Below are 15,521 nucleotides of genomic sequence, written 5' to 3' on the forward strand. Positions count from 1 at the left end.
GGTGTTAGGTGGTGATGTTATCGTCTAACACAGCACGTTTCATATCCTGAATATAACTATGCTTTTATTGTTTCACATATATCACCATTATGTTTCATTAATGTTTTTATTTGCTCTCACATACAGGTAGGTGTGCAATATTGGCAAAAAAAATGTAATCTCAATATTAATTGGGATTTTTTCAATAACAAAATTTAACTCTTTCTCTACCAGTGTTTTTAAACAAATAGTTGCCAGCCACTGCCAGCAGTTTTGATCATTTTCACAAATGTTTAATGGCAGCCAGAATATTTTGTTGTTTGAATATCTGACCATGCATCATGTCAAAACAAAGAACAGAGCCTAACAGAGTCTAACAGTAATATTCAGGTATACAACAGAAACTGAATTATCAAATAACACAGGCATAACTGTATATCTAAATACATAAATCCTTACCATTAAAGTTACAAAAGTTATTTAGTCAAGAGCATTGAGCGAAAGTTATTTGCTGAACACTAAGGACACAGAAAGGAGCAGTAGGCTGCTGTCACTTTAAGACCTATATATATTGTTACATTTTTTTCAACTGTTTACATTCAATGAAGATACAACTAACTGTGTTCACATGAATACTCAGCAATATTAGTATTTTGACATTTTGTGTGCATTTTACTTTAAGTGTGCACTCACTCCTGGAGTGTTCATGAGAGTCCAAACAATGCCTGGTTTGTGAATATATTCTTTATAAATTGTTATTGACAAAATTATTGTGACTTCTGTGGAAAAGAGGAGCCATAATATTTAGATGTTCCACAAGAAAGTCATATGATTTTGGAATGACATGAGGGTGAGTAAATAATGACATAATTTACATTTCTGCATTCATTTATTTATGTTTGAATTTATTTGAATTAATTAATTCATTTATATATCCATAACATAGATGCTTCCCATTAAAACATGATCAAAATAATTCTGTTTTTCACTTTTAATTAGATAATTACTAGTGCATTCGCATACAAAATAAACGTTTTTCTTTACATATGTGTGTGTATTGTGTATATTTAGTATGTATATATAAATACACACACACACATGCAGTATATATTTTGAAAGTATTTACATGTACATATTCATATAATTTATATCATATATAAATATATTTAATAAACATAAATTTTTTCTTAAATATATACATCCATATGTGTGTATTTATATATAAATAATAAATATACACACATATATTATGTAAGCAAAATCTTTTATTTTGGATGCAATTAATCGTTTGACAGCACTAATAATTACACAATTATACATACAAATTAATTAATTGAACTATCCCTTTAATGCCATTAATCCCTGTTTAATCTCATGAAATTAAGTTATTTTGAAACTGTTGAAACCAGGAAATGTAGTCTGTAATGATTTTGAATTGTACACAATTCTCATATATTATGTGTTGTCTCATAATCGTGTTTTTTTTTATATTAAATGATTTTCACATAATCCATTACTGGTTTTTACTGGATTACTGGTGTTATTTTACTGGATACTGAAGTGCTCAAGTACAAAATTTCTCAAATTGCCCGTCTCAAATCTCAATTTAGCATTCTCTCCACCCTTTTTCTCCTCCTGCCCTTGTCTTCTTTTTCTTCCCCTGTCTTTTTCCTAAGCCACCCCCAGTTTGGCAGATAATAGCAGCGGCTCCACCAATGCCATTCAATCCGCTCAGCCCTGTAGACCACAGCTGCTCCTCAGAAAGCATGGGGATGGTAGGAGGCCTAAATGAGACGGCGATAAAAACCTCATTCAACCGCCTCTACTGCCACCGGGGCCGAGAGTAACCAACACTGACCTGCCAGTTCCCAAATACACTCTACTCTCTCAAATAAAGCGCTTTGTTCTCTCCCAGCGCGTGTTTGTTCAGTCGTGCCCTTTGAGGATCCATTGTCATGCTAAAGATTAGATGGTGCATTGATTTTATATATTCAAAATATCTTTCTGTAATTGCAGTCCAGCTAATCTGAGGTCTGCCCGGAAAAATGCCATCTGCGTTTTAACAAAATGATTTATTTCCCATAAACATCCTCTTTGGCAGATGCTCTTTTGGAAATGCACTTAGATGGGATGCACTTGACCGTCTGGTCATTTTATACCCACATGAACTGTTTAGTTGAGGATTTAGCTGTTTGTTTGAAATGCTTCTTTGTCTAATGCGACTGGTCAGGATGTTTAGTCTCCCAATTTAGTCATTCTGGTACTTTCAAAATATGGCTTTTGTTTTATTAAAGAACCTATTCTGCTCAGGCTTAAAATACACTTGAAGCTGTACTGAAAAGACTGGCTGGTTTTAGCTTTCAGATAGCAGTCATTCATATTTAAGAAAAATGTTGTCTATCACATTATTGTTTCAGGTTCATTATGACATTTGGGACCGAGTGTTCAATAGACCTTCGATCGTTCAGATGAATTCTGATTAGTGCTGCTGTTGCTCTGTTGACTGAGATGCAATGTCACATGACTTATTGATTTATTAAGTATTAATAATTCAGGAGGGCACCTCCAGAGACATCACATGCGGTGATGGAGCAACAGGGGATGTTTATGGTAGATTTTCAAAATGATAATGATGCAGAACTCATATTTGTACCACAAGAGTCGGAGATTGATTGATTGATTAAATGTATATATTTTTCATATTAAAATAGTTAAATCTCATGAAATCAACTTATTTTAAAAGTCTTATGTTTGTGAATAAAACACAAATAATTTCTCCTGTATTGTGCATCATAATATTTTAATATTTTAACATTTTGAATTGTTTTTAAGTAATCCAATACAGTTTTTTTTACTGTATTATTGGTGTTATTTTACAGAATTTATTCACAGATCACTACATGCAGAGTTAGTTAGTTAATTTATTTATTTTAATGAAATTAACTTATTTTGAAACTATTATAAAGGTGATGGAGTCTAATGTTTGTGAATAAAACACAATATAATTTCTCATGTACAATGCATTATAATCATATTTGTAAAATTTTTAACAATTTAACATTATTTAAGTGATTTTTAAGTAATCGTTTGCTGGTTATTACTGGATTTCTTGTTATTTTACAGCTCTTGAACTTGGACCACCATGGTCGGAGACTATTTTCTGTGGCACATGTTTATTCTTCCATAATATTTTGGCTTGACTTTGATAATAGCAGTGTTGAGTTTTGTTTACTTTGACTTCTGCTGGGAGTAATCGGATTACAGACCTCATTCAAATCACTCATTTCAAGACGTGGACACCAAATAACAATACTCCAAACTTCCTATGCTCAGGTTATTGCTGTTTATCCAGTTAAGAATAAGCATGGGTTGGTTTGGCAGTACTTCAGTCTTTTAAATCATACAATGTATGGTGTCTAACACTTGTATACTGTACCAAAAGAAAAACAAATGTCACCAATCTGGACATTTCATTTATCTCATATTACTCACAGATTTAGGTTTGAATGTTATGTTTTTTATTTGACATGTTAACTAAATAAACAGAGAGCAATCTTTTCGGACATTTAAAATGTCACTTTGTCATGTCATGAGCAGATCTTCAAAACAGTGCCAATGTGGGAGAATCAATAGAATTGAGCCGAGTGTTAATTAGGGAACTGTTCCTCAAGAGAAATGAGAAATAAATCAATAAATCAATATGGACATAATTACATTCACCAGCACTTGTTCTTCACAACAGAAGTAGATGATTGTGAAAGTAATTCATGTGTTTGTTGAAGCTCTGTCATAAGTATTTGGAAGGTGACCTTACAAGCTCTTATAAATTTAATTCTGCCCAGATCTCTCTCCATTTACAGCCATTAAGCTCATATTGACATCTCCCTTCAAAGTGATTTCCTGAATGAATATTTTAATAATTTACATCTATATTTATTAATGTAGCCTAAAACTTCAGCAAAAGTACATATCAACATCTTGACCCCTTAAAATGACAGGTGTGGTGCTCACACTGTCCAGATGTGATAGTAATGTTACTGTAGCTCCTGTAGGGGGCAGCAGAGAGAACTGCGGCTGTTTGGAGCTTTGCTGCTCCCTAGTGGCGCACATAAGCTATTACACGATAAACCAGAACACAATCTTACATGCCTGTTTCTGATTGATAGTTCAGACATTTTCCATATTCTCACTATGCTATATGAGTCATAAAAGCCTGATGTATCAAATATTTGATACAGTCTGTCATTTGAGTCATTGTTAATGATCTGAATCTCGTTTTTAATATGTGATGTTAAAGTTAATGATATACCAAACAAAAGACAGATACCTGCTCTTTCTTTCCCCAGTCTTTTAATGTTTTAAAGATTCATTGGAGATCCCTTTATGAACGTGCATTTTCTTTAAATGCTGATTTATTCTGATTTCATGAAATTAAACAGTAATGCAGTGTTTAATGCAAATTTATATGCACATTTATACAGGATTTAGACACATTCAATACGAACCAGATTAAATCTTTGGGAACAAACTCTGAAGTAGTTGAGAAAGACTATCTGAAAGTTTGAAGCAGCTGTAAAAGTGTGAAAGTTTAGATGGAGATTAGATAGATGTTGCTAGCATATGGCGAGAATGATTTATCACCTTGCTAATATGATTTAGCATGTTACGTGCTGTAGCATGTTGTTAGCATGTTTTAACACATTGCTAGTATGATTAATGTGTTGTTAATGTTAATATGATGAACATGTTATGATGCTGTTATCATGCTTCCAGCATGATTAGTATGTTGTTAACATGTTTTTAACATGATTAGCATGTTTTTAGAATTATTAGCTTGTTGTTAACATGTTACTAACGTATTTCTAACATAATTAGCATGTTTTAGCATGATTAACATGTTGCTAGCATGTTTCTAGCATTATTAGCATGTTGATAGCATGACTAGCTTGTTGCTAGCATGTTACTTGCATGGTTAGCATGTTGTTAGCATGAAAACATGTAGCTAGCATGATTCCTAGGATAGTCATTAAGCGTTGCTAGTGACAGACAGCTTAAATATTTATAAATCTTATTGTACAAAAGTCTTAACCCCCTCAATGAAAGTCTATGGGACTTTTTGGTAGTTTTGAATCCGGTTAATGGAAATCATAAGCCTGATCAGTTGGAAAAGAGATAGCAACCAAGAGTTTGGTGGTTGTAGCTTGAAAACTCTAGGAGGAGATGCATTTGTAAATGTTCCATTCAAATAGTGCTTTTATAAGTGTTATGAATTAGAACTTTTCAAAGGATGTTACAAATTTCTTCATGGAACCTTCGAGCCAATAAAGAATGTAACAATTTAGAACACTGTTCATTAATAAATAACTACATAGGAACAACTGACTAATGCAATATTGACATTCTAACTATTATTAACTAACAATAAACTCTGATTAATGATTTAGCAAGCAATAGTGCTCAGTTGAAAGTAATAGTTTACTATTAGCTTTAAAGTAACTACTATTTTTTCATATATCTCGGAGAACTACTATATATACAGGTTCATAATTAATGTGAATTATGCATAGGCTAATGTATAATTAATTCTAAAGTGAAGATCATGGTAACCCACTAGTAATGCCTCAATTATTACCAAATCTAGCAAAAGGAATTATTATGCAGAACCTTACAAAACAACAGCTTACAATGATTTTAGTCATTACTAGAGAGTTATCATGTTATTCACTTTAGAATACTGATCCACATAATTAGTACGGTAATTCCTTATGAAGACTTTGGTAATATTTGAATCGTTACTAGTCAGCTATGACCTTCACTTTAGAATTAATTATGCAGTATTCATATTAATTATGTATACAGTAGTTCTAAGGTAGGTATGAAAAATAGTAGTTACTAATTAGCTAATTGTGAACTACCATATTCGACTAAGCACTATTACTTACTAAATCATAAATCAGAGTTTCTTATTAGTTACTAGAGTGTTAATATTATTGTGTCACTCATTTGTTCCTGTGTAGTTATTCATTAATGACTGAAAGTGTTACCAGCGTCTGTTTTTAAGACTGTAGATGCCGACAATATGGATTTGGTCACTTTAGTCTACACGTTCACCTCCATAAAGCCTGGTTCTCCTGTGCTACAGAGTTTGGCGTCATGAGCCCAGCAAAGATGGACTTCTTTAGTGTAGAAGCGGCACTCATTTGACTGTCTAACTTATCTCGTTCCTCCTTACATCTCTTCAGACAGTCGGTACACAGGCAGTCCTCCCGCACTAGATATAGACACTCTACTCTCTGGATGCGGTCCACCTCTGGAGACTCGTCTGTAGCGATGGGGTTGGATCTGGCGTTGAGCTTCTGTAGCTTTGGGAGGCTTTGGATGCACTTGGGCAAATGAGTCAGGAGGTTGTTGAAGAGCCCCAGTTCCTGCAGCTCTTTGAGAGCGGCCACAGATGGAGGCAGGCTCTCGATGCGGTTCATTCCCAGGTTAAGGATCCGCAGGTTCCTCAAGAGCCCCAGCTCATGCGGCAGGCCGATGGCGCTCAGATGGTTGTTGCACAGGTTGAGACTGTAGAGGTTATGCAGGCGGCCGATAGCCGCAGGAACCTGCTCCAGATGGTTGCTGTGCAGATCCAGCAAACGGAGGTTCATGAACTTGTCGATGGCGTCTGGGATCTTCCTGAGAAGGTTGCGGCTGAGGTCGAGCTCCTCGATGTCGCAGAGCTTCAGGATGCACTTGGGAAATGTGGCGATCTCCATGTTGCTGAGGTCGAGGCGACGCTTGCCATCCACCGTCACCTTCAGAGCACTCTTGGCCATCTTGAGTGTGATTTTTCTACCGGTCGGTTCATTTGATTTCTTTTTCCCTTTCACCATTGTGTCTGGAACAATGCAACATTGGGTTAGTTTTTTATGAACAATATTAATTTGTGACCCTGGACCACAAAACCAGTAATAAAGCTGAAAGCTGAATAAATAAGCCTTCCATTGATGTATGGTTTGTTAGGACAGGACAATATTTGGCTGAGATACAACTGTTGGACCTACTTTATATTAGGAGGCCTTAACTACTATGTACTTACATTTAAATCAATCATTTATATAATGTATTGTTGGCTATTGCTACAAATATACCTGTGCTACTTATGACTGCTTTTGTGCTCCAGGGTCTCATTTATGTTGGCTATGCCTAGTGGGCAGCATTTTAATGCATTGTAGATGTGGTCCCATCAATCCCATAATGCATTGACAAGTTCTTTGAAAAAGTCCAGCCAAAAAGGTGGATGAGGTGAGAGATATGATAGATTTTATATGCTGAAATCAAAAACATTTCAATTAAAATTTACTTTTTTACCCAATACATGTGCTATGGCAACAGGGCTAAAGGCACACAGAAAGGTAATTTTATTTTGTACTATTCCCTTAGTGTATCACTGAAAAAAAAAAAAAAAAAAATTATATATATATATATATATATATATATATACCGTATATGTCACAAATTCAGCCTCTGTGGCTCCCTCCGATCACCACCAGAGGGAACCATCTCCTGAGTACTAACATTATCATTCGGACTCCATTTCCCATGTCACCCCGTTCCTGAGACTGATTACCTGCACAGTGTTCCTCATCAACCAGCATATATAAACCATTCCTTCCCCTCTCTCAGTGCGAAGTCTTGTTCTTGCCCATGCAGACAATATATATATATATATATATATATAGTTTTTTTTTTTTTTTTTTTTTATTGAACATTGATGGAGCCGAGAATTTTGTGGGAAATCATATAATTAGGTTTTATTTTATTTTACTTAGTTCTATTTTATTAAATTTTTTGTTCTATTTGTTTTGTTTTACTTAATTTTTTTGTTTCAATTAATTTTAATTTATTTTTCATTTAATTTGGTTTTATCATTTTATTTTTGTTTTATTTTATTTTATTTATTTATTTATTTTTGTTAGTTTGAAAGTGTAACCATTCCCACACTGATAATCGGTGGCCTGAAACTGTTTGGTTTCATGTCAGTTGCTTCTTATGAAGAGTTAAGATGCCTTAGAAGGCAGCAAGGCAATTTACTGCATTTTGGAATAACGTTGTTATACAGTGTTGACGGTTTCTTTATGTAAATTCACAAGCTGTCCTTTCTACTCATGATGATTAGTAGTCCAGTCCCTGGAGACGCATTACAGACGTGTTTGATAGAGGTGACTGTCACGCTCCAGCGCTGCTGCTGAAGGACACAGAGACCAGTGCTTTGTCTAATGAAATGAAACGCTGCCCAAACTGCTGGCCAGGCTGCTGTTTTTGCATTACATGACTGTATGCCAGCACACGGCTCACTGCGCCAACCTAAACCGGCCTTGCAGGACAGAAAACACACTAACACTTCACTGTAAGCTTCAGTTCATTTACATCAGTTAATGCATTAGAGCTCTTGAGCTAAAATCAATCAATGTTTACTGTTTGCTTTTAAAAAGACTATTTTTCATTGCTAATCCATGTTTATTCAGGATACATTAACTCATATAAATTTAATTCATACAACTTAAAAATGTTTTATTTTACATAACTTAATGCATTCGATATCTTGAACTAAAATCAACACTTTTTACAGCATTTATTAATCTAAGTAAATGTTCAGATTTAAAATACTATTTTCTTTGTTAATTCATGTTTATTCATGTTACATGAACTAATTAATGTTATTTAATTTAAACAACTTGAAATGTTACAAATGTGTTAGTATATGTAGAAAATATAAACAGAATTGTGTAATTAAAGTATCGTTAATCTTTATTTTAGGCATTTTTACAGTTATATTTTACAGAACAATCTATCTGTTATTTGAAACCATATCAGTAACACTTTATAATAAGTTCCCATTAGTTAACATTAGTTAATGCCCTAACTAACATTAACTAACAATGAGCGATACAGTATTTATTCTTTGTTCAGTATTTTTTTTATCTTTGGTACCATTAGTTAATAAAAATACAACTGTTCATTATTAATCATATTAGCAATAAATAATATTAACCTATAAGTTAAATTTTAATAATCTATTACTAAATGTTGAAATTGACATTAATAATAAAGGTTTTATAAATGATGAATAATTGTTAGTTCATGTTATATATTGTCTGTTGTAGTTAATAAATGGATGCTAATTGTAAAGTGCTATATTTGTAATGCAAATGAAACAAAAACATAGTAGTTGTGTCTGTAGGTTACATTGTGCAACCAAGCAATGAAAAATAAAACAAGCTCTTCAAATATGCACTGCAGACTTTTACAGCTTTTACATAATCAATCGTTTACAGAACGGTGCAATGATAGTTTAATGCCATTTTCACAGTTCTTGAACAGCAAACATATATATATATATATGTGAAATGTATTCGAAATGGCAAGCAGCATTATTACAGAAATGTTTGTTCTTACCTGCTGTGATTGGATCTGTGTCTCTCAGAGCGGTTTAGAGCTGAACTAGTACTGTGTTCATATCTTTACGAGGCCGTCTTTGTCAAGGATCCGTCCGTGTGAATAATGCACAAGCTTCTCTCGGACACCCTGTAAGTAAAAACCAGCTTGCCTCACTTCATTTCCTCGGAGCAGACAGCGCTGCTTGTTGCGTGGCTCTGAGGGTTTGCTGTGAAAGCGTGGCCTCCATGAGGATGGTTTGTTTGGCTGGATCTCCAGGCAACAGAGAGCTGCCTTCTGCTGTTGCTTTACAGTGGCTTGTTTTTAGTAGATGATAGATCTGTTCATTATATTTTTATGCACAAATGTTAGTATGCATGTTATTATAATTTTTTTTCAGCATGGTTGTGGTTAGTTGTTTTGTGGTTAACCTTTACCCTTTGAGATCAGTACCTGGCAGAGAACTATAGAAATGGATATACAGTAGTTTGGCTGAATGTAAACTATTCCTGAAAGCAAGCCGGACTCAACTTTTTACAGTATTTGTTATTTAAATTACTCTGCAATTTGTGTTTTACAATTAATGAGATGCTTTAGTTTGGTGACCTGAATTATTAAATTAACCAAATTAAATTAACTTAATTAAATTAAATTAAATTAAATTAAATTAAATAATTTAATTTAATTTAATTTAATTTAATTTAATTTAATTTAATTTAATTTAATTTTATTTTATTTTATTTTAATTTGGTTAATTTAATAATTCAGGTCACCAAACTAAAGCATCTCATTAATTGTAAAACACAAATTGCAGAGTAATTTAAATAACAAATACTGTAAAAAGTTGAGTCCGGCTTGCTTTCAGGAATAGTTTACATTCAGCCAAACTACTGTATATCCATTTCTATAGTTCTTATAGAAATACCTTATTTCAATTTAATTAAATAAATAAAATTCATTTATTTTACTTTTTATTTTTTTTTTACATCATTTTGTTTTGTTTTCGTTTTGTTTGTATTGTTTAGTTTTACTTTTTATTTTGTATTATTTTACTTTGTTTTTTATTTTTTAATTAATTTTTTTTCTACTTCTTTTGTATTGTTTTACTTTATATTTTTGTTTTACTTTATTTTATTTTACTTTTTTCCGATTTAATTTGGTTTTACTATTTTATTTTATTTTATTTTAATTTGTTTTATTTTAGTTTAGTTTAGTTTAGTTTGAAAGTGTAACCACGACAATAACTGGTGGCCTGAAACGGTCCGGTCATTTTACATAGCATGACCTAAATCTTACAGTAAGTGGAGAAAATAGTTTTTCTTTTAGATAAGTAGTAGCTTTGCCTTGGTATCATCAGACAAGAAATAGGATACATCTGACAGTTAATCCCAACTAGATTTATTTTTGACCTGTTAAGTATAGCATTTCACTTACAGTCACGCAAAATATCACTATGTTTCCTATTGCATTTTAAGACCAAGAGAGGGCATCAAACTGCTTTGATGTTTAGTTACCTGATACATGATGCACAAGTATTTTAAAGGCATGCAACAGAAATCATGCAACATGCATGCCACTACTGCAACAAATCAATGCATTTTCTTGTAGATCACTTATAGATTATGAGAATGTACAGTATTTTTATCTTTTAAAATCTTTGAACTGCAACTTTGTGTGTTTTTCTGCAGCTCAGTCTCAGATGAGTCATGAGTAAAGTTGGCTCACGCAGATGTTTAGGTGAGTTCTGACTCACTCCATTCAGTCAGACTGAGTGTATTTTGATCAGTAGATGTTATCTAGGTCATTTAGGTAAGGTGACGGCTGGTCTGGATCATCACATACATCCCCTCATTTTGCTAAGTAGGACGTGTGTCATTCTGCTGCGTAGGATGTTCTTCCGGATCTACGTCCTTGTTAGGGTTTGGAATAATGGCTATGTTTGCTTGATGGAGATGTTGCTCCAGGAAGAGCAAAAATGATGATCCAGGAACACGTAATGCGCTGCAAAATCATCGTCACCCACCCAGACTGCTGTCATTATCCAATAGATGGTCTTTTCACCAGGAGAAAGCCTTTGTTTAGTGATATTTTGGATACAGTTGAATATGGACTCACAAAATCTTATTATAGAATTTAATGATGAAAATAAAGAAAATATCGAGGATCTTTTACCTTAAGACCTTAAAATATCTGTTTGCATAGTTATTTATTTTTTATTATTTGTTAAATTGTAAATTTTTATTTACTGTATTTTTTAAATAATAATGCCCTGTGGAGAAAGGCGGACCAACTGCCGATTTGCTATGGTCCCCCTAAGAGAGGTCTTCCTGCTTCAAAGCAGACCCTCAGTCGGTGGATTTTCGATGCCATTCAGATTGCCTACGAGTCCTCTGACCTCCCCTCGCCGATGGGAGTCAAGGCTCATTCCACTAGGAGTGTGGCAGCCTCCAAGGCCTTCCTCGCAGGTGTCCCAATACAGGACATCTGCAACGCTGTGGGAGGGTCTACGCCCCTGACCTTTGTCAGGTTCTACGGCCTGGACATGCGGGCCACTCCAGGCTCTTCCGTCCTCTCGCCCTAGATATGCTCCTCAGGGATACACACTGGGCAGGGATTGGTAAGTCTGGCTGCGTGGATATCTCGTTCCCCAAAGCGTCTCCGGACGCAGCTCGAGTTCCTGAAGAGGAACGTCTTAGGTTATGTATGTAACCCCAGTTCCTCGAGGGAATGAGACGCTCCGTCTTGAGGCCACACTTCCGGCATCTCTGCCAGCGCTGGCACCGGTTTCACCGCATGTGGTTTTATACCAGCTGGTCATTACGTCACCTCGCCCGTGACGTCTCGCCCATCCATTGGACAGATTTCACTTGTATTCAGAGCTGGTTATGCTGAAGGCTTTCCCCAAAGCATTTCTGGACGCAGCGTCTCATTCCCTCGAGGAACTGGGGTTACATACGTACCCTAAGACGTTTTTATTTGTGTTACATTTGTACCTTATATTTACTGTAAAAAATGAAAAATATCCAATTTAAAAACTACACTGAATTTGTTGTCTCTTAGAACTTACTAATAACTTTCACAAATAATCTAATTTGGTGTATTTTACTGTATTTGTTTTAAAAATACTTTTTTTTGTTTTGTTTGTTTGATTTTGTTGTAATTCGTTAGTATTTCAAAATTATGTTACATACATTTGTATTTACCATTAAAATAATACCTTTTTAAAAAAAAATTTGTGCACCACCTTTTTGTAACACATCTTTTTTTGTGCTCAGTGCTGTTTCAGATGCTCCAGTGCATCTGTCACTAAATTAAACATTAATATCCTCAACAAAAGCCCATCAGCAAATTGCTTGTGTGGGAAAGGTGATCTAAGGGCTCCTTGGACGTTTCAGAGTTTCCTTACACACGACTGCTTCACACTTACACACACACAAACACACACACACACACACACACACACACACACACACACACACACACACACACACACACACACACACACACACACACACATGCCAGTTGATGAAGAAAAAGTTTCAGTTTGATGCTTGTCTGTACAAAACTTGCCAGGGAGATATGTCTTTGCAAAATTCTTAAAAAAAATGTATTCGCCAAGTGAAGGTTAAATATTTTAGAAAAATAAAGCTCCACAATGGCCATCAGTCTGCACTAAATACAAGAGCAGTGTTAGTACACGTTCATACGTTTATGCTGTATGTAATGACTCGTGTTTTACCAGGAGACATAACTCTTGCACAGAATCTACTTCTCATTGTCCAAAGATGTATTTTACTACCAAGGATCAATATCACTATCAATTACTCGTGCTGTCAGGAGAGTTTTAAAGTGATTGCACTGCATTTGAAACAATAAGTGCTTTAAAAGGGTGGTTGATTGCGATTTCACCTTTTTAACGTTAATGGAATGTGTAATGTTGCTGTTTGAGCATAAATATTATCTGCAAAGTTATGATGCTGAAAGGAGATATCATCTTTTAAAATTATGGCAGTTTAATGTCTACAAAAACGGCTTGTAGGGACTACAACAAGTTACTTCCCGGGTTTGTGAGGTCACAAACCCAGACATTTACATAAACCCCGCCCCCAGGAACATGCAACAAAGGCCATGCTGAGCTGCTTTAGAGAAGAGGAAGAGTTGTGGCCATGCCGTCAAAACTAGGGGTGCAAGAAAAATCTGTTCATAAATGAATAGCGATTCTGTCTTCTAGCGATTCTAATGGATTCACAAGTTTCAAAATCAATGTTCTAAAGGCCCCTATATACTTCAAACGAAATCAAAGAGCAAACTGATACGACGTCATTTCGAACAAAATCAGGCTGAAACGAAGTTCGTTTTGAGTTCATTTCGGCAGTTTGGCTCCTAAACACCTTTGAGCTACCATTGGTCAGTGGCGATTACTCAATCGGTGGATGGGTTCGGGAACTCCACCTTCTTTGACATGCAATTTTTTTTTACCTGGTTTGTTTCACATTCAACAAATGTCAGGCAGAAGAACAACATCTCCAAGTCACTAGCAACATAAATAAACTGTGTCGAATAGCTGAGCTGCCACAGATATATCCACACCTGTACGATCACTCGCAGAGAGACTTTAAAGATTCAGAGAAAGCATTTAATTCCTAGAAAGAAATTGCTTTGAAGCCTGTTGTCGACGACCCGGAGTTATGCAAAAAGCGTCATAGAGAAACATCAGATGCAAGTTTTCCAAAGCCATGAAAAGAATGAAACGAAAGAGTAAAGATATAAGGTTGCAAGTATCAAATACATGTGTTTCAAATGAATGTTACACCTGCTGCTGTTGTTCTTTCAATAAGCGAATTTAAAAGGTATGCACTAAATGAAATGCCAAAACAATAGAATACAATAATATACCTTTATATTTTTATCAAATCATGACATCACATAAAATATAAAAATGTGTAATAATTTATCCATTTTAATAAAAGACCTATACACCTTCATTGCATCGTTGTTGTGTTTAGGGCATACACATGAGCATCGTGACACGTTTACATGAATCTACACCATGCCTCCAGCAGCAGTATACCGTCACTCAGTCTTTTCGAACTTCTTTTTGCCCCAAACGAAGAACAAAAACTAACTTTGTTTGAAATATATCGGGGCCTAAAGCAGCAGTCCTCAATCCTGTTCCTCCCTGCTCTGCATCTCTCTCTCTCTCATTCAGATCATCAGCTCAGCTCCAACAATTAACTTTTCCAATTATACACTTTATGTGGATAGATCAGGCATCCTCAAATCTGGCCCACTCCTGCAGAGTTTAGCTCGAACCCTAATCAAACACACCTGAGCTGCTAATCAGAGTCTTCAAGATCATTAGAGAATCACAGGTAGGTGAGTTTGATCAGGGTTGGAGCTAAACTCTGCGGCAGATTGGACCTCCAGGGAAAGATTTGAGGAACTCTGGTATAGACACGGTTGCTGTGCTGTATTAAAGCTTTAATTAGGATAAAACTGTATATTAAAAGCTAACATAAGCAGTAGCATTTACAAATTACAGCTTATCTAAATGTATGAGACAGTAACAAACAAAAACATACCATTAAGAGCTGTGCTTGCACAGGTTCTGCACGATCCTCTTCACTAATATTCTCTGGGTCTCAATCGGGCTCAAATTGATATTAATTTAATCCTTTGCTTTGGTGATCCTTTGTCAGTTTAGGCATATTACGTACTTCACAAAAATATTGCTAGAGTAGGAAAGTATTTATTGGTTTCCACTCACTTTCAAATGGTTCTTGGCTTTACTACATTCCTTTTTGCAGAGGCAGACAGAGATATTTGTGTTTAATGATTTGTTTTGGAGCATCTGCAGTTGTTTGGAGAGGCTCTGTGCTGCCGCTGCTGAGATCTTCATGACAGCATTATCCTCACCTCCTATAATAACACGCGTCATAATCGACGGGACTTCAGGTTTTATCAATTCTTCATTCCCCGCACTAGTAAACAGCTTGTAGATGTTTTGTTTCGAAATGGATTGAACTCTCTCTTGTATTATCCGTTAAACTTTAAAAAGGATGGTGTATATAAGCTCTGAGATGTTCTCTGGAAAACTGGCAAATGGAAGTTTCTTTAAATCA

The 15,521-nt window shown here is 35.0% G+C and overlaps 1 protein-coding gene across 1 annotated transcript; it reads right to left on the reverse strand.

The window, feature by feature from the left end:
• Window positions 1-6,086: 6,086 nt before the first annotated feature.
• Window positions 6,087-6,854, reverse strand: LOC306857388 (leucine-rich repeat-containing protein 18-like; the record flags this gene model as incomplete). Its single annotated transcript, XM_079397311.1, has 1 exon — window positions 6,087-6,854. The coding sequence occupies one exon, from the start codon at window positions 6,852-6,854 to the stop codon at window positions 6,087-6,089; it is 768 nt and encodes a 255-aa protein (XP_079253437.1).
• Window positions 6,855-15,521: the final 8,667 nt, after the last annotated feature.

The sequence above is a fragment of the Barbus barbus genome (genome assembly GCF_936440315.1).
Source record: "Barbus barbus genome assembly, chromosome: 38".
NCBI lineage: Eukaryota > Metazoa > Chordata > Actinopteri > Cypriniformes > Cyprinidae > Barbus > Barbus barbus.